Here is an 18,139-nt window from a genome sequence, read left to right on the forward strand (position 1 = left end):
TCTGACGGTGTGGCCATGAATTTCACAACAGAAGAGAAAACATTTGAGACAATTTGTGGTATTGAATCATTCATTCATTCAGTTTATATACCACTTCTCCTCACAAAGGTCACGGGGGTGCTGGAGCCTATCCCAGCCAACTATGGAGCCCAGGCAGAGGACACCCTGTAATGTTTGCCTGCCAATTGAAGGGCACAGTTATGTATCAGTTTGAAAAAAAGAAAACAATAAAAGAAATTCCCCCCTTATCTATGCACCCTTGTTATAATGAGGCTTTTTTTTAATTCAAGCTGCCAAGGTGCTCTTGAATTTAGTTTTGACATTATTTTTCATCATCATGGATGTAATTTTATCACATTTGCATGACAAAAAGTGCCCAGAATTGAACTTTAGTTCAATGAGGTCATTTTTTTTGTGGATGTTGGCAATGAATGGCGATTCCACATCACATGGAGGGAGTGAACCGCAGACTAGGCAAGGACACCGACCTTCTGTGGCACACAACCAAAAAGTGTGCCCATAGCAGGCTGGATGGTGACCCACAGCGTGTGACAAAGACAAGAACTGGTCATGTGACAAAATAATTGTGCTAAAATGCAGCAAATGTAAATATATAGATTTAAATAATAATTTAATTTTATACAGTAAAATTAATTTAAAAATAGATCCAAAAGCTGGGACACTTGAATACCTTCTCCAAGATAAAAAAAAAAAATAGATTGGTTTGGCAAACTCTGCTGCGGATGCAGAGGTGGTCCACTGTTCCATGGCGTGATGCGATTTGCTGAGGCACAAGAAAGTATCGACGACAATGCAGATAACTTGGATGAAGATGTGTTACAATATTTATTCAACATAAAACATGTAAAATGATAGCACGAAAAAAAGAAGTAAGAACGAGGGTCCGTGACCATAAGATCAACGGGATCTGACAAAAAGCCAGGTGTAACTGAAGCGATGAGAATGGTGTTACAAGAGAAGGGTACAAAAATAGCAAAAACTAGCCACCCAATCCCTACATAAGGGAGGGGATGCAAAAAAACAATTATGGCAAGTGCAAAATCAAAAAACAGTCAAACGCACATCTGGAAAGGAATACCAGAATAATAGGGCATGAGATCTTAAAATGGCGAACTATAAGGCAGTATCAGTACATCCTTCTCTTGACTGGCCTGTGTTTAAATGGTGTGCTAATGAGAAGGAATGCAGGTGCTCCCCACCCTCTGCTTCAGACGCTTGGACTCTGTAGTGGAAACAGCAAAGAGATGTGGAACACTGTATATAACCTAAAGGATGGAAAAAGGGTGAGACTCACACTCTTAGAGTTGATCACCCTCTCCACTTCGAAAGGCCCAATAAAACGGGTGTGTTGTGTGTGTGTGTACTCCACACAAGAAATATGGCCATAGTAGGAAGATGGCAGCTGATAGCAGAGGCACCAAAAAGCTGCAGCTAGGTCTTGGTTGGCATGTTTGTTCTGCCAATCGGCCTGAGGGTGTTAACCCAATAACAAACTAGACATTGCCCTAATTGATGTGCCCTGTCGGACATCAGGGTGGTGGTTTCTAGAGCAGAAATGAGTTTTGGGTGCCTAATGAAGCGGGCCATCTTTTAGAACCTATGGGAGGCAGTCAACACCACCATCTTTCCCCAGAACATGGGTTAGACTGGAGACAAAATCCAGTGGGTTGTGTGACTTTGGTGGAAAGGAACAGTCAGTGGATGCAGGAGGACAGAGCAACCCAGAACAAAATCACGGAATGTCCTTGTACATTCCCAGCCACCAGAACTTCAGGGATTCCAGAAATTAGGTACGAGAGACCCCAATATCACAAGCTAATTAGGAGGCATATCCCAATTTTAGAACCTCCATTCGGTGTTGCAGTGCAAATGCAGCTTTGGTGGATTTTTTTTTAGCCAATATGCAAACCGATGCGGGTTGTTGATGAGGGGAAGAAGGTTCATGTTTTTTCATCAAAGTCAGTGTTGAAGTACAACTTTGACTAGATTTTCCAGAGCCAATTCCTAAGTGTATTGTGAGAAAAATCCACCCGTCAAGAGAAAATAATTTGAAATAAATCACAATACAAGAACACAGAAAAAAATAACATTTTAACATATAATTTTTAACAATTATATTGTCAAATTTAAAAGTGTACATGCAAAACATAAATTTATTGTACTCCACAGCTTCATGAATTTTAAAATCCTGGTTCAGTGATATTTTTATTTTAACATTTGAACAAAGAAACTGGTGTTCAAAATTGAATGCACGGTCACACAAGTTTAACTGTAAAAAAATGATAAAAATAACTTATTCACACATCTACTAAAGTAAAAGTATTAATAAAGAATGACACTCCAACTCAATTCACAAGTGTATTTTTTCCTCAGAATGTTACTATAAAAAAATTATAATGGAGGGATTGTAATGCGTTACTACCCACCTCGGCACAAGGTTTGAACTTGGACTTCTGTCCAATATTAACCACTCAGTGCCTTATTGCTTATACAGATTTTTCCCCAAAAATCCCTCTTTGCAAGTGATACTCTTAGGAATTAGTTTGGTTACGTTTTGTTGGGTTTTTCCCCTGTATGACATGTCCTTGTGAATGCCCATTGAGTTCATCTGCCTCTGACTGAGGTGTTTCTGATTGTCATGTCAACCCATGTGTGTCTATTAAAACAATGTGCATCTGTTAGTTTCACATGCTTTTTAGATTTTTGGACCTGGTTAGAGCAACATTTTTTCTTTATTTATAATTACTGTGAGATGAGATGAGAATGAGATGCTATGATGGCTGAGTTATCTATTTTTTTTTGTATTTATGGTATGTGGGGAAATACACAGTGGAATTAAATAATATGTCTACTAGTAATAGTTTAGTTGGGGGAGGCTAACAGTTTTATAGTAGATAAAACTGAAATAAGAAGCAAGAGATGCAGTTGTAGATAGAGCCATCATTTGTGGAATTTCACATTTTCAATTCTTTAAATATTTTTCAGTCAAGACAATACATTCTCAAGGACCATTGTTGGTTTAGTCAGTCAGTTTATGCATATGGTGAGGTTATTTTAAAGGTTTCTGACAGCATTTGAAAGCAGCTTAAATCCCTTTTCTATCCATTAAGCCTCTGAGGGTAGAGAGAAGGAAAGAGGTCTGGACTGGCAGGATTGGTGTCCTATCTTTTTCTGTGTATATGCAATACTGAAACTGTGGGATTCATATCACCAATATATGCAATATAATCCTCTGTATACATATATACAATTATTCAAAAAGTTAAATGCATTCTGAAGAAATTTCAGGGAGCAACATTATTAAGATAGAGACACTATTTTACCTATACATCAACTCATCCTACTGCTGGAGGGAATTATTTTGAAAAATGCTACTCACTTAAGAAAGACTGTCTCCCCTTGTTTAACGGTAGTATTGTCCCGGAAATATTTGTCAGATTGAAAAACACCTTGACTGCGCACAGGCAAGCCTGTAGGCACGAGAATAATAATCTTCAAAGAAAGAAGAGCTGTGCACTTGAAAAAGATGAGAAAATGTCCACAGATAGACATTTTCTCCTGCTTTTTAAAGCATGAAAAATCGTCCCATGAGAACAAGGGGTTCATGGTCACACTGTAAACAGGCTACTGGAGATTATTCCTCCCCTCCCCTCCCCATTGATTGGTTTTAATCCAAATCTTGTCAGAATAGTAATCCTTACCCATCGTGCTGTCTTTCTTTGGAGCTACAGTATCTTTACTGTAGAACGTGCAGATACTAACATGAAATTGTGTGTGTATGTGTGTATGGGTGTGTAATTTCCCGAATGCGGGATGAATAAAGTTATCCAATCCAATGAATAAATATATAAATAATTAAGCGTGTTGCTGAAATGTCCCCCAATCGATTTACGATCGTAATCCGTTCCGAGACTGTGATCGTATGACAAGCATATCGTAACTCAAGCGGACGTTTCCCAGTGAAATGAATTGAAAACAAATTAATTCGTTCCAACCCCCTTAAAAATATATCCATATATGACGCTTTATGAGGATTATAGAATAGATAACGCGTGATTTATGGATGAAGGGTGTTTCATAACTTCCGTCACGACAGAAAAGAAAGTGTTACAGGGAGTTCCAAGAAAATCGCAGGTGGAAATTCTTCTGAAAATTACGTTTTGTAAATGACGTGGAAAGGCGTCGTACCTTAGAACTTAATCGGGTCAGTGCAGCCAGCAGCATCGTGTCTCGCCGAGTCTTTCCGTAATGACAGGGAAAAGTGTTTCGGGGAGCACCGGGAAACTCGTGGAAAGGCGTTATAAATTACGACCAATCGGCCATGCGGTAAGTTTAGGGCACATCATGTAATAACAATGATTCATACATCCACTCTGCTTTTAGCTTTGACAAATTGAGTTTACACACTTAGAGAAGGTGAACAAATTCAATCACTCGTCTATTAGGCTCGACAGCCGTTTCTGGCCACCATTAACATACACACCCATAGATCACGCTTTATAAGGATTATAGATAAAACCTCAGTCATTGGCAAAATGTGCTCCCCCACACCGGTAACATGCAACTGAATTTTGTGACTTAGTCATCTTTTCCCTAGACCAGTGCTTCTCAATTATTTTCTTTTAGCCCCCCCCCCCCCCCCCCCCCCACTTCCCACCGTGACTATAAATAAAATCATTTTATAAAAGCGTTACAGGTTCAACATGTGAAATGTTGCACTCTCACAAACATAACAGAAGTAACAATGAGAACGCCACTGCTAGCTACTGTTGTGGATGCGCAATTACACTTTATACTAGTACGGCCAAATAAAATCCTGTTCCCCAGGGTTACTGATCTCCGGGCTTCCAGGTCTTCTTCTGCAGAAGTGAGACGTATATCTAGTCAAAACAAATGAAGGTTTGAAAGCCACAACGCGTTTCTAATCTTATTTGATTAGTCCACTCAAACCACTCCACGGCGTGTTGACACGGCGTGCATTACACTATAACAATGACGTGGGGAAACTGGCAAACTCTTGAGTTTCCGGAGTACATCCTTAATGTGACACAATCACAATCTACAACAACCCCCATTCCTTTTTTTAAACCTCCACAGATTGTCTCAGCCGTATTCTTATATTTTCCGGATGGTTCTGTGTAATCACATTACAGATTTCACAGTGCAAATTTATTTTTTTAAATGTATTTGGAACGGCAAACAAGCACCAGCTTGGTACTTAAATATTGCTATCATCCTCTTAGCAGCCTCCCTGCCTCGTTTAGATTTTTTCCCCACATGTTGTCCCCATTCATTAATTTTGTGGGACATCCAATTATTGGTCTTTTCCGTTTGTTGTATTTTACCTGTCTGATTGCAACGGTTTTTATTGTGTTACTTATTATTTGTTAAATGACGTTTTATTAAATATTCATATTTCATACATCGTTGTAATTTATGTTGCTTTCTTTTGCCATATACGTTTATACATTTTATTGCTTGTATCATAAGTGTTTGTGTTGCCAAAATATTTCAGTTGCTTCCATTTACAATACATTTTGTACAGTTATTTTTGGTCACATCGTTGTAAAGTTGTGGATGTCAATTATGAGTGTATGCACCGATTTGTGTTAGTGTGCCTGCTTAGTTAAAAGACGGCAATAGATGAAAGTACCGGGTCATAACTCCAATCGGATCTTCAGTAAAGTAGGTTACAACAAAGATGCCTGACTAAGGAGATTGTCGAGTGAAGCACATTACAGATGTCTTATCTCTTGTCTCTATTTTAACCCTAATTGGTCTGTCTGCGTTTTTAGGTAAGAATCTATAGCTTTTCTTTTTGTAGTTACTATGCTAAAAATATATTTTTTTAAATTAATTTTCTCTCAACCACAAAAATTTATTTGTTAAGCAATAAAACATTGAACAAATTAATCTAAAGAATATTAAACTAAAAACATGAAAATAATCAAAACGTTAAAATTGAACAGAAACATGTTAGCAAATTTATCATAATAACTGGTTATATAGTTCTGTAAAGCTGATACGCCCAACATGCCCCTTGATTCTATTAAGTTTATTTAGTATTTACTCTATACACATGAAAAATAGAAAATAAAAAAAAGGGCAGAGGTGTCAGTTTTGCCATTTAGACAGTTTATAAAAAAACATGTAAAAATACAACGGGATGCTCATTTCTTCTGACGAGAATGCCAATATTGTTCTGGGGTCAACAAGCTGAAACATTGCTTTCTATTCTTTTTGGCATCCCTAAGTTAGACAGCGTCCAATAAGTCTAAGAGGAGGGGTGAGCCAAGTAGCTGGACGTTTGTATTGTTGGTTGTCTATGACTTTGTGTATCATGGGTTTAACCTGTTTGTATTACATGCAACAACAAGGCACGCCAAAAAATGGTTTATCAAATACATCTAGGTTATATCAGTATAATCACTATTCAAATTTGTTAAAAACAAGTCTCGATTCCAAAAGTAGGATTTTGCTTGGCCAGTGGTTTGCAATATCTTGGTAACCCCTCTGCTTTCATAAACAGTCCTTGCTTGCATGTTCTTCAAACTTTTCCAGTCACAAGAATTTTGATCGAAGTGGTCTTCATCTATCGTCGACATGTCCGTGACCCCATTGTAACCCATTTACTTGTGCAAAAGCTATACGATGCAAAAACATTCTTCGTTGCTGGCAGAAACTGATGAATGAATTGATAAGTGATATAGTTTTATCCATAAACCCCACAAGATGCATTTAAACGTACTATACTGTACACTAGAGGGCAATCTTGTTATTTGATTGGTATAGTGCCAAGCTTATCTCATTTATCTTTCACATGGGCCAAGGCCTCAGCAACCAAACTGAGGCCTATTTATTTTATTTGATATGTGAGAAACACAGCTAACAATCATTGAAGTCAAACAAAATAAATGTCAGATTTTTTTGTAAAAATATAACACTTGGGCTGCCCGGTGAATAAAACATGTAAAACATAAGACAAAATATGCAGGGTAGAGAGATAAACCTCTTAATTTCCCCAAAATGAGTGCAAGCATGGATGATTTTCTTTCTCCTTGTGCCCTGCAATTGGCTGGGACCCAATTCAGGGTGGTCCCTGCCTGGTACCTGAAGTCAGCCGAGATAGGCTCCAGCACCCCCAAGACCCTTGTGTAGATAAGCAGTAAACAAAATGAATGAATAATTACACTTGTCCTGTTGATGGCTGCAGGAAGCTTGAGCCTGTCCTACTGTCTCCAGGTGACTACACTCTAGACTTTTTACCAGTCAGTCACAAAGCACATACAGAGAGGGCAAATATTGACACTCAGAGTCACAAAGTCAGGTGAATTTCTATTGAATAGTAAAAATTATATTTGTGGAACTACACAATCTTGAAATAAAATACATCTGCAACAAAGTGAATTTCTCAAGTGTGGGATGAGAAAAGTTTAATCTAAAAAACTAGCCACAGAATTCCAATATATTTTCTCTAAAATTAAACACTATTTCCGTACAAAATGTACCGTAACTTCAGCACTTAAACAACACCTGACTATAAACCCGATATGTCCTTAGTATAGGATATTTACCTAGAGATATGTTAGACAGAAACTTTTTCATTGATAAAAATATATATTTTTCAACCAAATAAAAATCAGCATGCAATACCTGTCAACCTCGGTCAATTGCTCCCCTTATTATTGATTCGAATTCCCCTTATCAAGCAATAAAAAAACTATATAAATGCAACGTGCCATGTATTTACGCACATAGGGCGCACTTAAAAGAGACTCCAAAGTGGACAGGGTGCCCAAACAAAATGCACTAAATACAAATTCTGTAGATTTCGCTCTATAACACTGACAGCTTGACTGTCTGGGTACATTGCTTGCTGACACACTATATTTATATTGTGAAAAGGCGGACGTGTGAAAGAGAAATGCCCATGTTATGCTTAAAGCACGACAATATTAGCAGTCAACGATGATGTTTTCGTCTGCTATCAGTGACGAGACGATCCGCAATAAAGACGAAATGTCAGGCCCAGGACCAGACTGGCGGCTGGTTGTGCCTGCCACCCAATCACAGGCCCAGCCCCTAATGACTCAATTGCTTCTAGGTGTTATTCATCAGCGAGTGATGAGTATTTAAAGCCACCGACCGACCTCTTGTTTTGTTCCCAGGATCCCGACCACGCTCAGCCCCACGACCATGGACCACAATCTCGCTCTCACCCATTGTAACCTACGCGCTGGACTCCACTACGTACTCCTCGGGAATCGACCGTTCTGCCACGACTAATGACTCGCCGATGCTACTCCCTTTTCTGCCTCTGCCTGTCTTTTGTTCGCTTTCAATAAACAAAGTTCTACATCTAGACTTGGTGCCTTTGCCTACTTTGGGATCCTCTGTCCCTGATCGTAAAACGGAATTGGTAAAACAAGATCGGTTTTACAAAAAAAAATACTTTAAAAAAATCCTGTACAAAAGCTGTTATATGACATATCCAATTTGAAATGATCAAATTACGTATAACTATGGGAAAAACGTATAAGGTGACAGGAATGGCATACAGAAAGCGTCCTCCGTTTTCACATGTAGCAGCCTGTCTGGAGTCACCATCAGTACTACCAGTGGTGTGCCGTCACGGCCTTCAGGGTCTTCTCTGCTGGCCTTAGATGTATCCTAATCACAGACTGATGTTAATTATATTTTTTCCATGAATACTTATTAAATTATTAAAAAAATGTCTGTCAGCTTCCTTTCATTGCTTTCGCCCTGGTTGCACTGCTTCGAGATGTGTGTTTTCATATTGAAGCCTTTAATCAATGACATTTCAGCCATTATTTGTTCCCAGTGTCAGAAATCTGCCTTCAGGCCTTCACAATCTGTTCCGCGGGCTGTGCTGCATATAACAAGCGTTGATAAAGCTGTTGCTTTAACCAATCAGATTTCGAGGGGGCGACACCATGGCCTTCTTGCAGGCGTAGGGATAGGCCATCGCTTCCACAAAATATGATTGGCTAGTGATAGAGAAGGCGGGCCAAAGGCAGAGTGAGCGAGCCAGAGCTCGCAAACTCCAAACACAATGGCCGACAGAGGAAAACAAATGGATTTGTTTGCAGATTTGCTGACAAATCCACTTTTCAGACTGACTTTTTGTTGGGTCTGAAGTTACAGATCCCCAAACTTATCAACCGTCCACAAAGGAAAAATGAGGCATGAGACGGTGTTATGTTTTAAAGCAGCCGCGCTTGGAGTGGTCGGAGGCGCGAGTCAGTGACTCGCGCTCGGCTTCGTGGAACTCTCTCCCTTCCCAAGTCGCGCTTTTATGAAGTTTCAGCATTGATATCATGAAAAAGGTACAACAGTCACTGAGCCGTGTTAAAGACATAGATTATGATAATTGACAGGATGTTCTTTGTCATAGAGAATTTGTATGTCACGAAACCTTGCACATAATCTTTCAATCCGTGTCACGGTTAAATGTCATAGGGACCTTCAATCCATATCACAATCATCAGTGTCACCACCATCATAGGTGTCACTGTTCGGCTGCAAATTTGTCATAGAGCAATGCATCTTTGTAATAGGGAATATGTATGTCCTTTGAAATGCACATGTTATTGTGACTCTTGTTTTACGGAACTTCACATTTTTCCAGAAAAAAATGGACATCATTAAGAAAGGGCATCAAATCTGAATCGACCAAGCCTTTGCAACCGGAAAAAGAGTTTGTCTGCCACTTTCAGTCCGCTAAGTACGTGTGATACCCTGGTTCACGGGCGCTGAGCAACATTGCAAATTGTAATGCTGAGAGTGCTTGTTATTTGCCACCGATCGACATGATGTATGGATTTGCAAATTTGACTTGTTTAACCAAAGCAGCAACGAGACACTAAAGCTCTGCCGGACACGACACAAGACTTTTGGGGAAATCCAAGTGGAGTTACAGTTCAGCTAGGAAGTGCGCAGGGAAATGGAGCGCCACAGCAAAAGAGTAAAGAAAAATAGGGAAATCTTAAAAAGTTTGATAGACTGTTATTTTTTTCGGGCAAGCAAGAACATTTATTTTGGGAACACGATGAAAGGGCCGCATCCCCAAACAAAGGGAATTATGCGGAACCTCTTTCTCTCATTGCTGAGAGAAACATGGATTTACATTACCACCTGTCCACTAATAAAGTGTGGCATCTCGGGCAGAATACAAAACGACCTGATCACTGCAATTCCTGAAGTGATGAAGGAAGAGATTAGAAGGGAAATTTTAAAAAGTACTGTTTGTCTCTGTAATGGTGGAAGAGACAACAGACCTGAGTGCAGCACAGCTTGCACTGGTTCTGCGTAATGTCACGAAGTTTCGGGAATACCACAAAACTTTCCCACATACAGCTTTCTCCAGCTCAACGCAAAGCCACGGAACACTTTTCAATCTGCCTCGGCTAAGAACAGAACTGATTGTAATGTGCGGCCATGGATGATTTTGCAGGAAAACCTCCTGCAGAAAAATCTGAGTGACAGAATGGGGCTGCTCTACACATTAGTGTGTTTGGCAGTGACCATGCCCGTGTCCACTGCTTTTGTCGAACGGACATTTTCAGCCCTAAATAGAATAAAAATTTATGTTAGAAATACAACAGGACAGACTCGACTTTCAGCATTAGCTTTGACGGCGATAGAAAAGTATCTCCAACTGACCTGAAACGCACGGGTCATCTGTACAACAGAGTAATTGAAATAGAGCTCAAGGAGGAGCAATATTATTTCTGAGACCTAATATAGAATATATAATGATGCACGAAAGGAAGGTCCCAACAAAAGTCAAAAGAACAGCTAACAAATGTACCACTGTGCTGTGATTTGAAGATTTGTCAGTAATTCAAGTCTGTTCAATGACAGACAGTTCTTGCTCATCCTCATGCCAGTGTCTACTGCCAGTATTGCCTCTCCCTGCAAAGCATAATTCTATTAATCATTCCAATTTCCCTGTGGGTAGTGTTTTTTTCCATCATGAAATGCCTGATGAAATCTTTAGACACTGGGTATTAGAAAACAATCCCAACAAATAGCTGATCCTGTTAACCAGTCACAAGCTGTGCTGAGGCATTGCTCAGCTCTAATTTAAAAGGGACTGAGGTGATAATGTGATGTGTCATCCTTTGGTGGGTGTGCATTAACAGCACCAGCCTTTAGGGCAATTGATGAAATCAGCTTCTTTCAGCAAGAAGAGAATAGAGAAGGACGCAGGGGCACTTGGATTGGAGAGTGAAAGAACATTGACTGGCAAACTGCAGAGCCACACCAGCCCTTAATTCATTACTTATCGTAATGGGAAAGGTTTAATGCAACTAAGTTTATGATGATGTGCATTTCACTCGCTGTCTTTTTTTTAAATTTTTTTTTACAGTTTTCTGCAACTACTAGTTATAAGGCTGTGTTCAGATTAATTATGTTCATGGCACATTGCATTGTCTTCACATTTTGTGAGGAGGTTTTACATTTGTGATTTTTTTTTCATTTTTAAAAGGAAGCATCTTAAATTTACATTTAATATGGCATTATATTATTAAATATAATTATATTTAATATGTTGCGTGTCTCTTGGCCAGCCGATACCCAAAGGGCTTGATTCAGCATGGCGACATGTAAGATTCCAGCCACGACAGGCACCAACTATCTTGGAGCCGCAGTCCCGGTCAGTCGCCTCGGCAATATAGGCAAGAAATATGCTCCACTTGGACTTCTCGGAACATAAAGGAAGCTCTGCTGGAGTTTTCCTGATTTGGGACTCCCCCTGGCGTTCCTAGCAGAATCTCACAATGAATTTGGGTCTGCAGGCACACCTCTTCCCCCACCATTGGAGCCAATTCACCACCAGGTGTTGACCAGTTGACATCTCTGCGTCTCTCTTCACCCAGGGTCCAAGACATCTGGACGTAATTCTGACGACACGACTACAAAGTCAATCATCCAACTGTGGTCTATGACATATGTAAAAAAGGTGCATAATTATGAAGCAAATGAGTATGTTGACCACATCATCCTTTTTATGCACGTTGTCGTACTAATGTATGGGCTCAAAATCCCACTACCAATTAAGCATAACAGGTGATGTGCTTCTCTGTAACGAGAAGGGGTGTGATCTAATGATCTCAACACCCTGTATTGGGTGTGCATAATTATTAGGAAACTTCCTTTTCTTCGGCAAAATGGATCAGGAAAAGGACTTGACATGCTCCGGAAAGTAAAAAAATCTTGACATATCTTGCAGAGGAATGCATAACTTATAATGGCGACCCGGCGGCTGGGTGGTTGGCATGTCGCCTCGTGCGTCTGAGGCCCTGGGTTCAAATCCAGGTTGGTCCACCTGTGAGGAATCGGCATTTTCTCTGGGTGGCTTTTGTCTAAGTACCCCCGTTTCCTCCCAAATTTATGGTTGCCCCTAAAATTGAGTGTGAGCATGAATGTTTTTTTTTTTGTCTCCTCGTGCCCTGCGATTGGCTGTCCACCAATTCAGAGTGTCTCCCGCCTTGTGCCTGAAGTCAGCTGAGATAGGCTCCAGCACTCCTGGGGCCATAGTGAGGCAGTTGAGAAAATAAATGAATAAATGAATGAATGAAGAAAATTTTCTGTCTCTTAATTTTTGAAGGTCAAACAGTGTCGTTCGTTTTTTAGCAGTAGCATCAACCTGACAAGATTGGATTGGATAACTTTATTCATCCTGTATTCGGGAAATGTCATGATGGCTCAGATATTGATAAGGTTAAGGAACTACAAATTTTTCCCTCACTGACTTAATGGTTAAAGAGGTACATATTTATTTATTTATTATTATTATTTATTTATTATTTAGAGGTACATATTTATTTATTGTTTCTTTCTTGTTGGATTTGAGACTAGAATGATCTTCGGGAGCTTTCACATCCTCTCACATACAGGTTGTGTATTTTCAGCAGCTGAATAGGACATTTTTTACGTCTGTATTTCGTTCCAGTGTAGTTCCAACCACTTATAAATGGCTGCAGCAACACAATACTGATTCATTGATTTTCATTGAAATTCACTCATGTACAGAGAAACTTGGCTTTCTTGCCGTGGTTAAAAAACAAAGAAAAAGAAAAATTTAGATAACTATGGATGTTTTTTTGCATTCACAACATAATAAAAATGAAAGAAGGTTGGGTTTGAAGACAGATGTTGAATTTTTGACTTATCTGAGTTATGACCAAGAGAAACGAATATAAACAGGTTTGAATAATGGCAGGCAAAGTGTGAGGCAAACAAGACAGGTGTATAACGTACGTTTCACAGGAAATGGGTAATTATGCCTAAATATGCCGTGTGAGTCAATTCCAGTGATGTCTGGCAGGTACATATTTACAGTAATATTTACAACTCATTTTTTTCAATGTTCAATTAATATGTATAGCATTGCTGTTAATATAAATAATGCAGTTAATATATGTCACTGATTGTTGTAAGCAGCATATAAAGGTCAACTATGGTAAACTGAGTATGTCAGGGATGTTCAAATTTCCAGAATATGTTAAGGGCCACCGACAGAGCTCAGCAATTGTTTATGCTGATACACCATGGATTAGACCAGACATGGGCAAACTACGGCCCGTGAGGCGTTTTAATCCGGCCCGCCGACATTGTCCAAATAATGTTTTTTTAATTTTTATGTCTTTATTAATTTTTTTCCCAAGATGGCGCCGTCACATGGAGGCCAGTGGCAGTAGCTCTGTCCACTCTTATTTGTTTTTCATGTCTTACAGCCTCTCTATCTTTTTTAAATTACATTTTAATATTTCTTAATACATTCTTTTTTACTTTACTTTGTACGTTATACTTTTTACCTTAAATGATGAGTGATGTGTATAATAATACATTAGTCTATTTTTCTGTTTATGTTTCATATTTACTGTTAACGGATGCAGTTTTTTATATGTATCGTATCTTGTGCTGACCCGGCCCATCTGTCAAATTTTTAAAGTCAATGTGGCCCCCGGGCCTAAAAGTTTGCTCACCCCTGCATTGGACTCTATCAACATGTATGGAAGCAACAGGGAAATGGGATTAAAACCCACTTTCGATTCATGCTAAACCTTACTGTGGACATGACAAATTCATAAGAACCTAACTAAGGAAACGAACAGAGGAGAGGGATTAAAATGTTATTGTCGTGCGATTTAGTACTAATAATTCATTGCGATCTACATAATTGGTACACCTGGCGTATATTATCTGATGTGCCCTTTGCATCAATTTGTTTTAAATATTGAATTTCTGTTGACATTTAAAATAAGCATGAGATCCAATATTATGCTTGTATTTATTTATTTGGACTGCCATGACAAATATGAGAATTGTTAACTTGAGAACAAAATGTTTTGACAACTTGGTTGAAATGTTTATGATTGACAATAGAGGTGCATTTTACATTCTAGTTTGAGGGAGGTCTTGAATACATAGTGAAAAATCAGTAATGTTTTCCTTGACTTTCTACATATAAACAGTTTTTGTTGGATAGTGACTACATTAAAATTTCTACCATGAAGTGTAAATGAGAATGGAAGTCCATATTCTTAAAACCATGCGATGCATGATAATGTTGTTTACACATCCCAAATAAAGGTTGGATCTAATTTTGGAGACAGTTCACAGAGAATTGGAGCAAAATAGAGAGAGACCTTGGACTTAATATTAATACATAGACACATTGTTAACGGTAACTCTCACAGCCTACAGATTCCTCCATCTTCTTCATTGTACATGGTGACACCTTATTTACCTATGAGAGGCATCTTTAAAATAGGCAATTGTTTCTCCATTATAGAAAGCCCCTTTCCGAATACCGACTCAAACAGGCAAGTTTTTAAATGTAAAATTGAAAGCAATATACAAGGGTCTTGCCCTCAATTTGTACACATATTCTTCTGCATTTACAAAGAATATAGCAGTCTAAGGTTTGGGTTGTCTCTTCTTTGGCTTTTCACAACTGAGAAAGGCAACAGCTGTTCATTTCATCCTGGCAGCACCTTTGTTGACCCCATTTCTCTCTATGCGGTGGCTGAAACAGTACAGAAATTAGCTGTATTAGTGCTGCAGGTCTAGATGTGATTCTGACCATATTCCATCCATTATGTTGGGCCCTCTGTCTGATTAGCCCCAACACACTCTCTAACATGCCAAATCACTGCTTCGCTTCCATATGATCCTTCACTCTCCAATATGCCAGAACAGTAACTTCCAAGTGGATACTGTACGTGGAAAGCAACATAGATTACATATGTGGTTAATTGACAAAATATATTTTAACATTTGCAAGTTTTCTGAAAATAGTATTTTAAAATAGTGTCCAAAGAGCTGTTACTCGTAACTCTGTGATAACGATTTTCCTTCTTCCTTATTTAAACTCTTGACAAATGGAATAAGTAATTAATTTTTTCAATACTATTCATTCCTTTCGGATTTTACTATTCAGATGTACCTAAGGAAAACAGTCCATCTGATTGAAAGATTTTGGCACATAACTTCTTGCCGCTCATGCCATTACAGACACCACACAATACCTGGAATTGACTCTGGCCATCCACAATGAAAGCAGGAAACTCAGACCCCTGAGCTGATACACGGTATTGTAACCAAAATATCGAAATTCCAAATAATGATGCTAAATAAATTAATTAACTCATTCTTTCATCTTCCATACTGTGCATCCTGGAAAGGGTTGCAGGGGTTGCTAGAGCCTAACCCAGCTGACTTTGGGCGGAAGGCAGACTACACCCTAGACTGGTTGCCCATCAGCCGTCGGACACACACAGAAAGAAAGGACCATCCGCACTCACAATCATACCGCCACCAGCGGGAATTAAGGCCCATGCGTGCCCGCATTGAAGTCAAGCGTGTGAACTTCTACACCACGAGGCAGCGAAATTCATTTATAATAATTTAAACGTAATTAAGGTGAAAATTTTGCAACATATCAACTAGTGAATATATGTTTAAATTTGTAAATACTAAAACTAGTTTATCATCTTAATATTAATAATTTTGATATAATACAAATGTGCCAACTTTCAGGAATTTCTGGAGTTTAGCCGGACAAGTAATACAAACTCCGGGACTCCTGACAACTTCCCTAAACTCCGGAAACCCCCAAAAATGTAACCTAAGTTTTTAATTAAAGCAACCATTTTGGGAAAGTACCACATTCCTATTTAAATGCTCAGAATTTTTCACCATTGCTATGGCTTTCGTATACTGTAAGGGCTGCTTGGTTTTATGCTTTCCCCCCTGGTGTCCTGTCTAAGTAATTGCCCATTTTTTTCAGCTGTCGTTTCTCCGCCCCTGGTGTATTCCCAGCCCGCTCTCTCGTGTGCTTCCCAGGTGTCCCTAATTGTCTCATCAACCCATATCAGTCTATTTAAACCCTACTGAGTGTTATGTCATTTGTCGGATCGTGTGCTTTCATTTGTTTGTCCATGTTTCCTTGTTACCTCGATCCATGTTCCATGTGCCTCTTCCCTCACTTTCCAGTATCTCCCTTTGTCAGGTTTGTTTTTTATTTGATTTCTCAGTCTTTGTCATTTTCTAACATCCTGCCGAAGTTATTGAAGTTTTCATTTGAGCACCACTTCCCTCGTCCTCGCCTTCTTCCCTGAGTTTGGGTCCTATTCCTCATATCCTCGCTTCGACGTTTTGCCTAATACATAACGGAACGATTCGACCACTGATGCACGTGCCGAAACTCAGTGCCAGCACCAGTCATCCAGTTCCCACTCCCACAAAATATTGCCCCCTTCCCGCACTCCCTCTCTACTGGCTAATCCCCCAACTAGGAGATAATCTCACCTTGGACATCTGAATTCAGACTCCGAGTACTATTTTTCTCAACGGAGTGAGAATCTTCAGCCTCCATCGCCCCCTGTTGATCGCCCTGACTATCTGGATTTGGACTCAGACTTTTATGAATACGAGGACAGTCCAGTTGATTTATGGGGTTTGGAGTCCGACTCGGACTGAGATCACCTCAGCTGATTTGGACTCCAATACCCCCGAGAGTCTAGATGGTGCTGTCTTCCCCGACGAACCTATCTTTTTCTCCGATGACTCTGACCAGGATTCCTCCTGTCGGCTGGCCCTCTACAATTCTACAACCGCCTTCCCGGAGGAGACGATGACCGCCGCGGCTCAGGGAGAAGAGGAAGGAGTGACTGGACGCTCGAGCCCCCAAAATAGGCTCCTTGCTCGACTTTGACCGTCCAATCTCCTCCCTCAAACTCGACCGTCCAAGCTCCTCGCTCAACCTCACCCGTCCAAGTTCCTCGCTCGACCTCGCCCTTCCAAGCTCCACGCTCGACCTGGTCTGTCCAAGCTCCTCGCTTGACCTCGCCCCTCTAAGCTCCTTGCTCAACCTCGCCCCTCCAAGTTCCTCGCAGCGCATATCTAACAGGCACCACACCTGGTACGAAGGGTGCCAGGAGTGAGTGGAACATGGGGGTAAGGAGGACCTGAGGAAATTGGTTTGACCTGGAAGACATGGAAGATACGATGGATGCAGAAATGTCCATAAATGCTGAGGTTTATAGCTGTGGGAATTCACACTTTGATGGACTAGATCATTGTCAAGAGTGCTGTTGTGTTTGCCATCGTAGTGATATCAGCAGAGATGTGTACACCCAGGAATTTCAAAGTCTCCACTTGCTCCACACAATGTACAGGGGGGATGGAGCTGCCTTGTTCCGTCGGAAGTCCAGGATGAGTTCTCTGGTTTTGGAGGCGATCAGCGCCAAGTTGTTAAGAGCACACCACCCACTGAGTCTAAGGACCTCATCTGTCTAGGCCGCCTCGTTCTCTTCTGTGATCATTACGACCACCGTTGTATCGTCCACAAATTTCACAATGATATCCTCAGGGTGCGTGGATCTGCAGTCGTGTGTTTAGAGTGAGTACAGTAGTGGACTCAACATACAGCCTTGGGGCGAGCCGGTGCTGAGCGTTCAGGGGGTGAGAAGTAGCGACCGAGATTTTCGTGCTGAGGTCGGTTGACCAGAAAGTCCTTATTTCAGGAGTGGGTGGGAGCCCCGGGTTGGCAAACTTAGGTTTGAGAATGTCTGGTCCTATGGTG

The 18,139-nt window shown here is 40.2% G+C and overlaps 1 protein-coding gene across 7 annotated transcripts in view; it reads right to left on the minus strand.

Moving 5' to 3' along the window:
- ntm (neurotrimin) overlaps nucleotides 1-4,491 on the minus strand; it is a 39,676-nt gene extending 35,185 nt beyond the window's left edge. For 2 of the 7 annotated variants that reach the window (XM_077740680.1, XM_077740683.1), the window contains exon 1: nucleotides 3,401-3,692. In XM_077740680.1, the coding sequence (XP_077596806.1) occupies nucleotides 3,401-3,627 (227 nt within the window). In that variant the 5' untranslated portion in view covers nucleotides 3,628-3,692. Of the gene's footprint in view, nucleotides 1-3,400; nucleotides 3,699-3,722; nucleotides 4,183-4,209 lie in introns of those variants that run through there. The other 5 variants (XM_077740685.1, XM_077740684.1, XM_077740682.1 and 2 more) reach the window with 5 other exon arrangements.
- Between the last annotated feature and the right edge of the window lie 13,648 nt (nucleotides 4,492-18,139).

The sequence above is a fragment of the Stigmatopora nigra genome, chromosome 19, assembly GCF_051989575.1.
Source record: "Stigmatopora nigra isolate UIUO_SnigA chromosome 19, RoL_Snig_1.1, whole genome shotgun sequence".
NCBI classification, from domain to species: Eukaryota; Metazoa; Chordata; class Actinopteri; order Syngnathiformes; family Syngnathidae; genus Stigmatopora; species Stigmatopora nigra.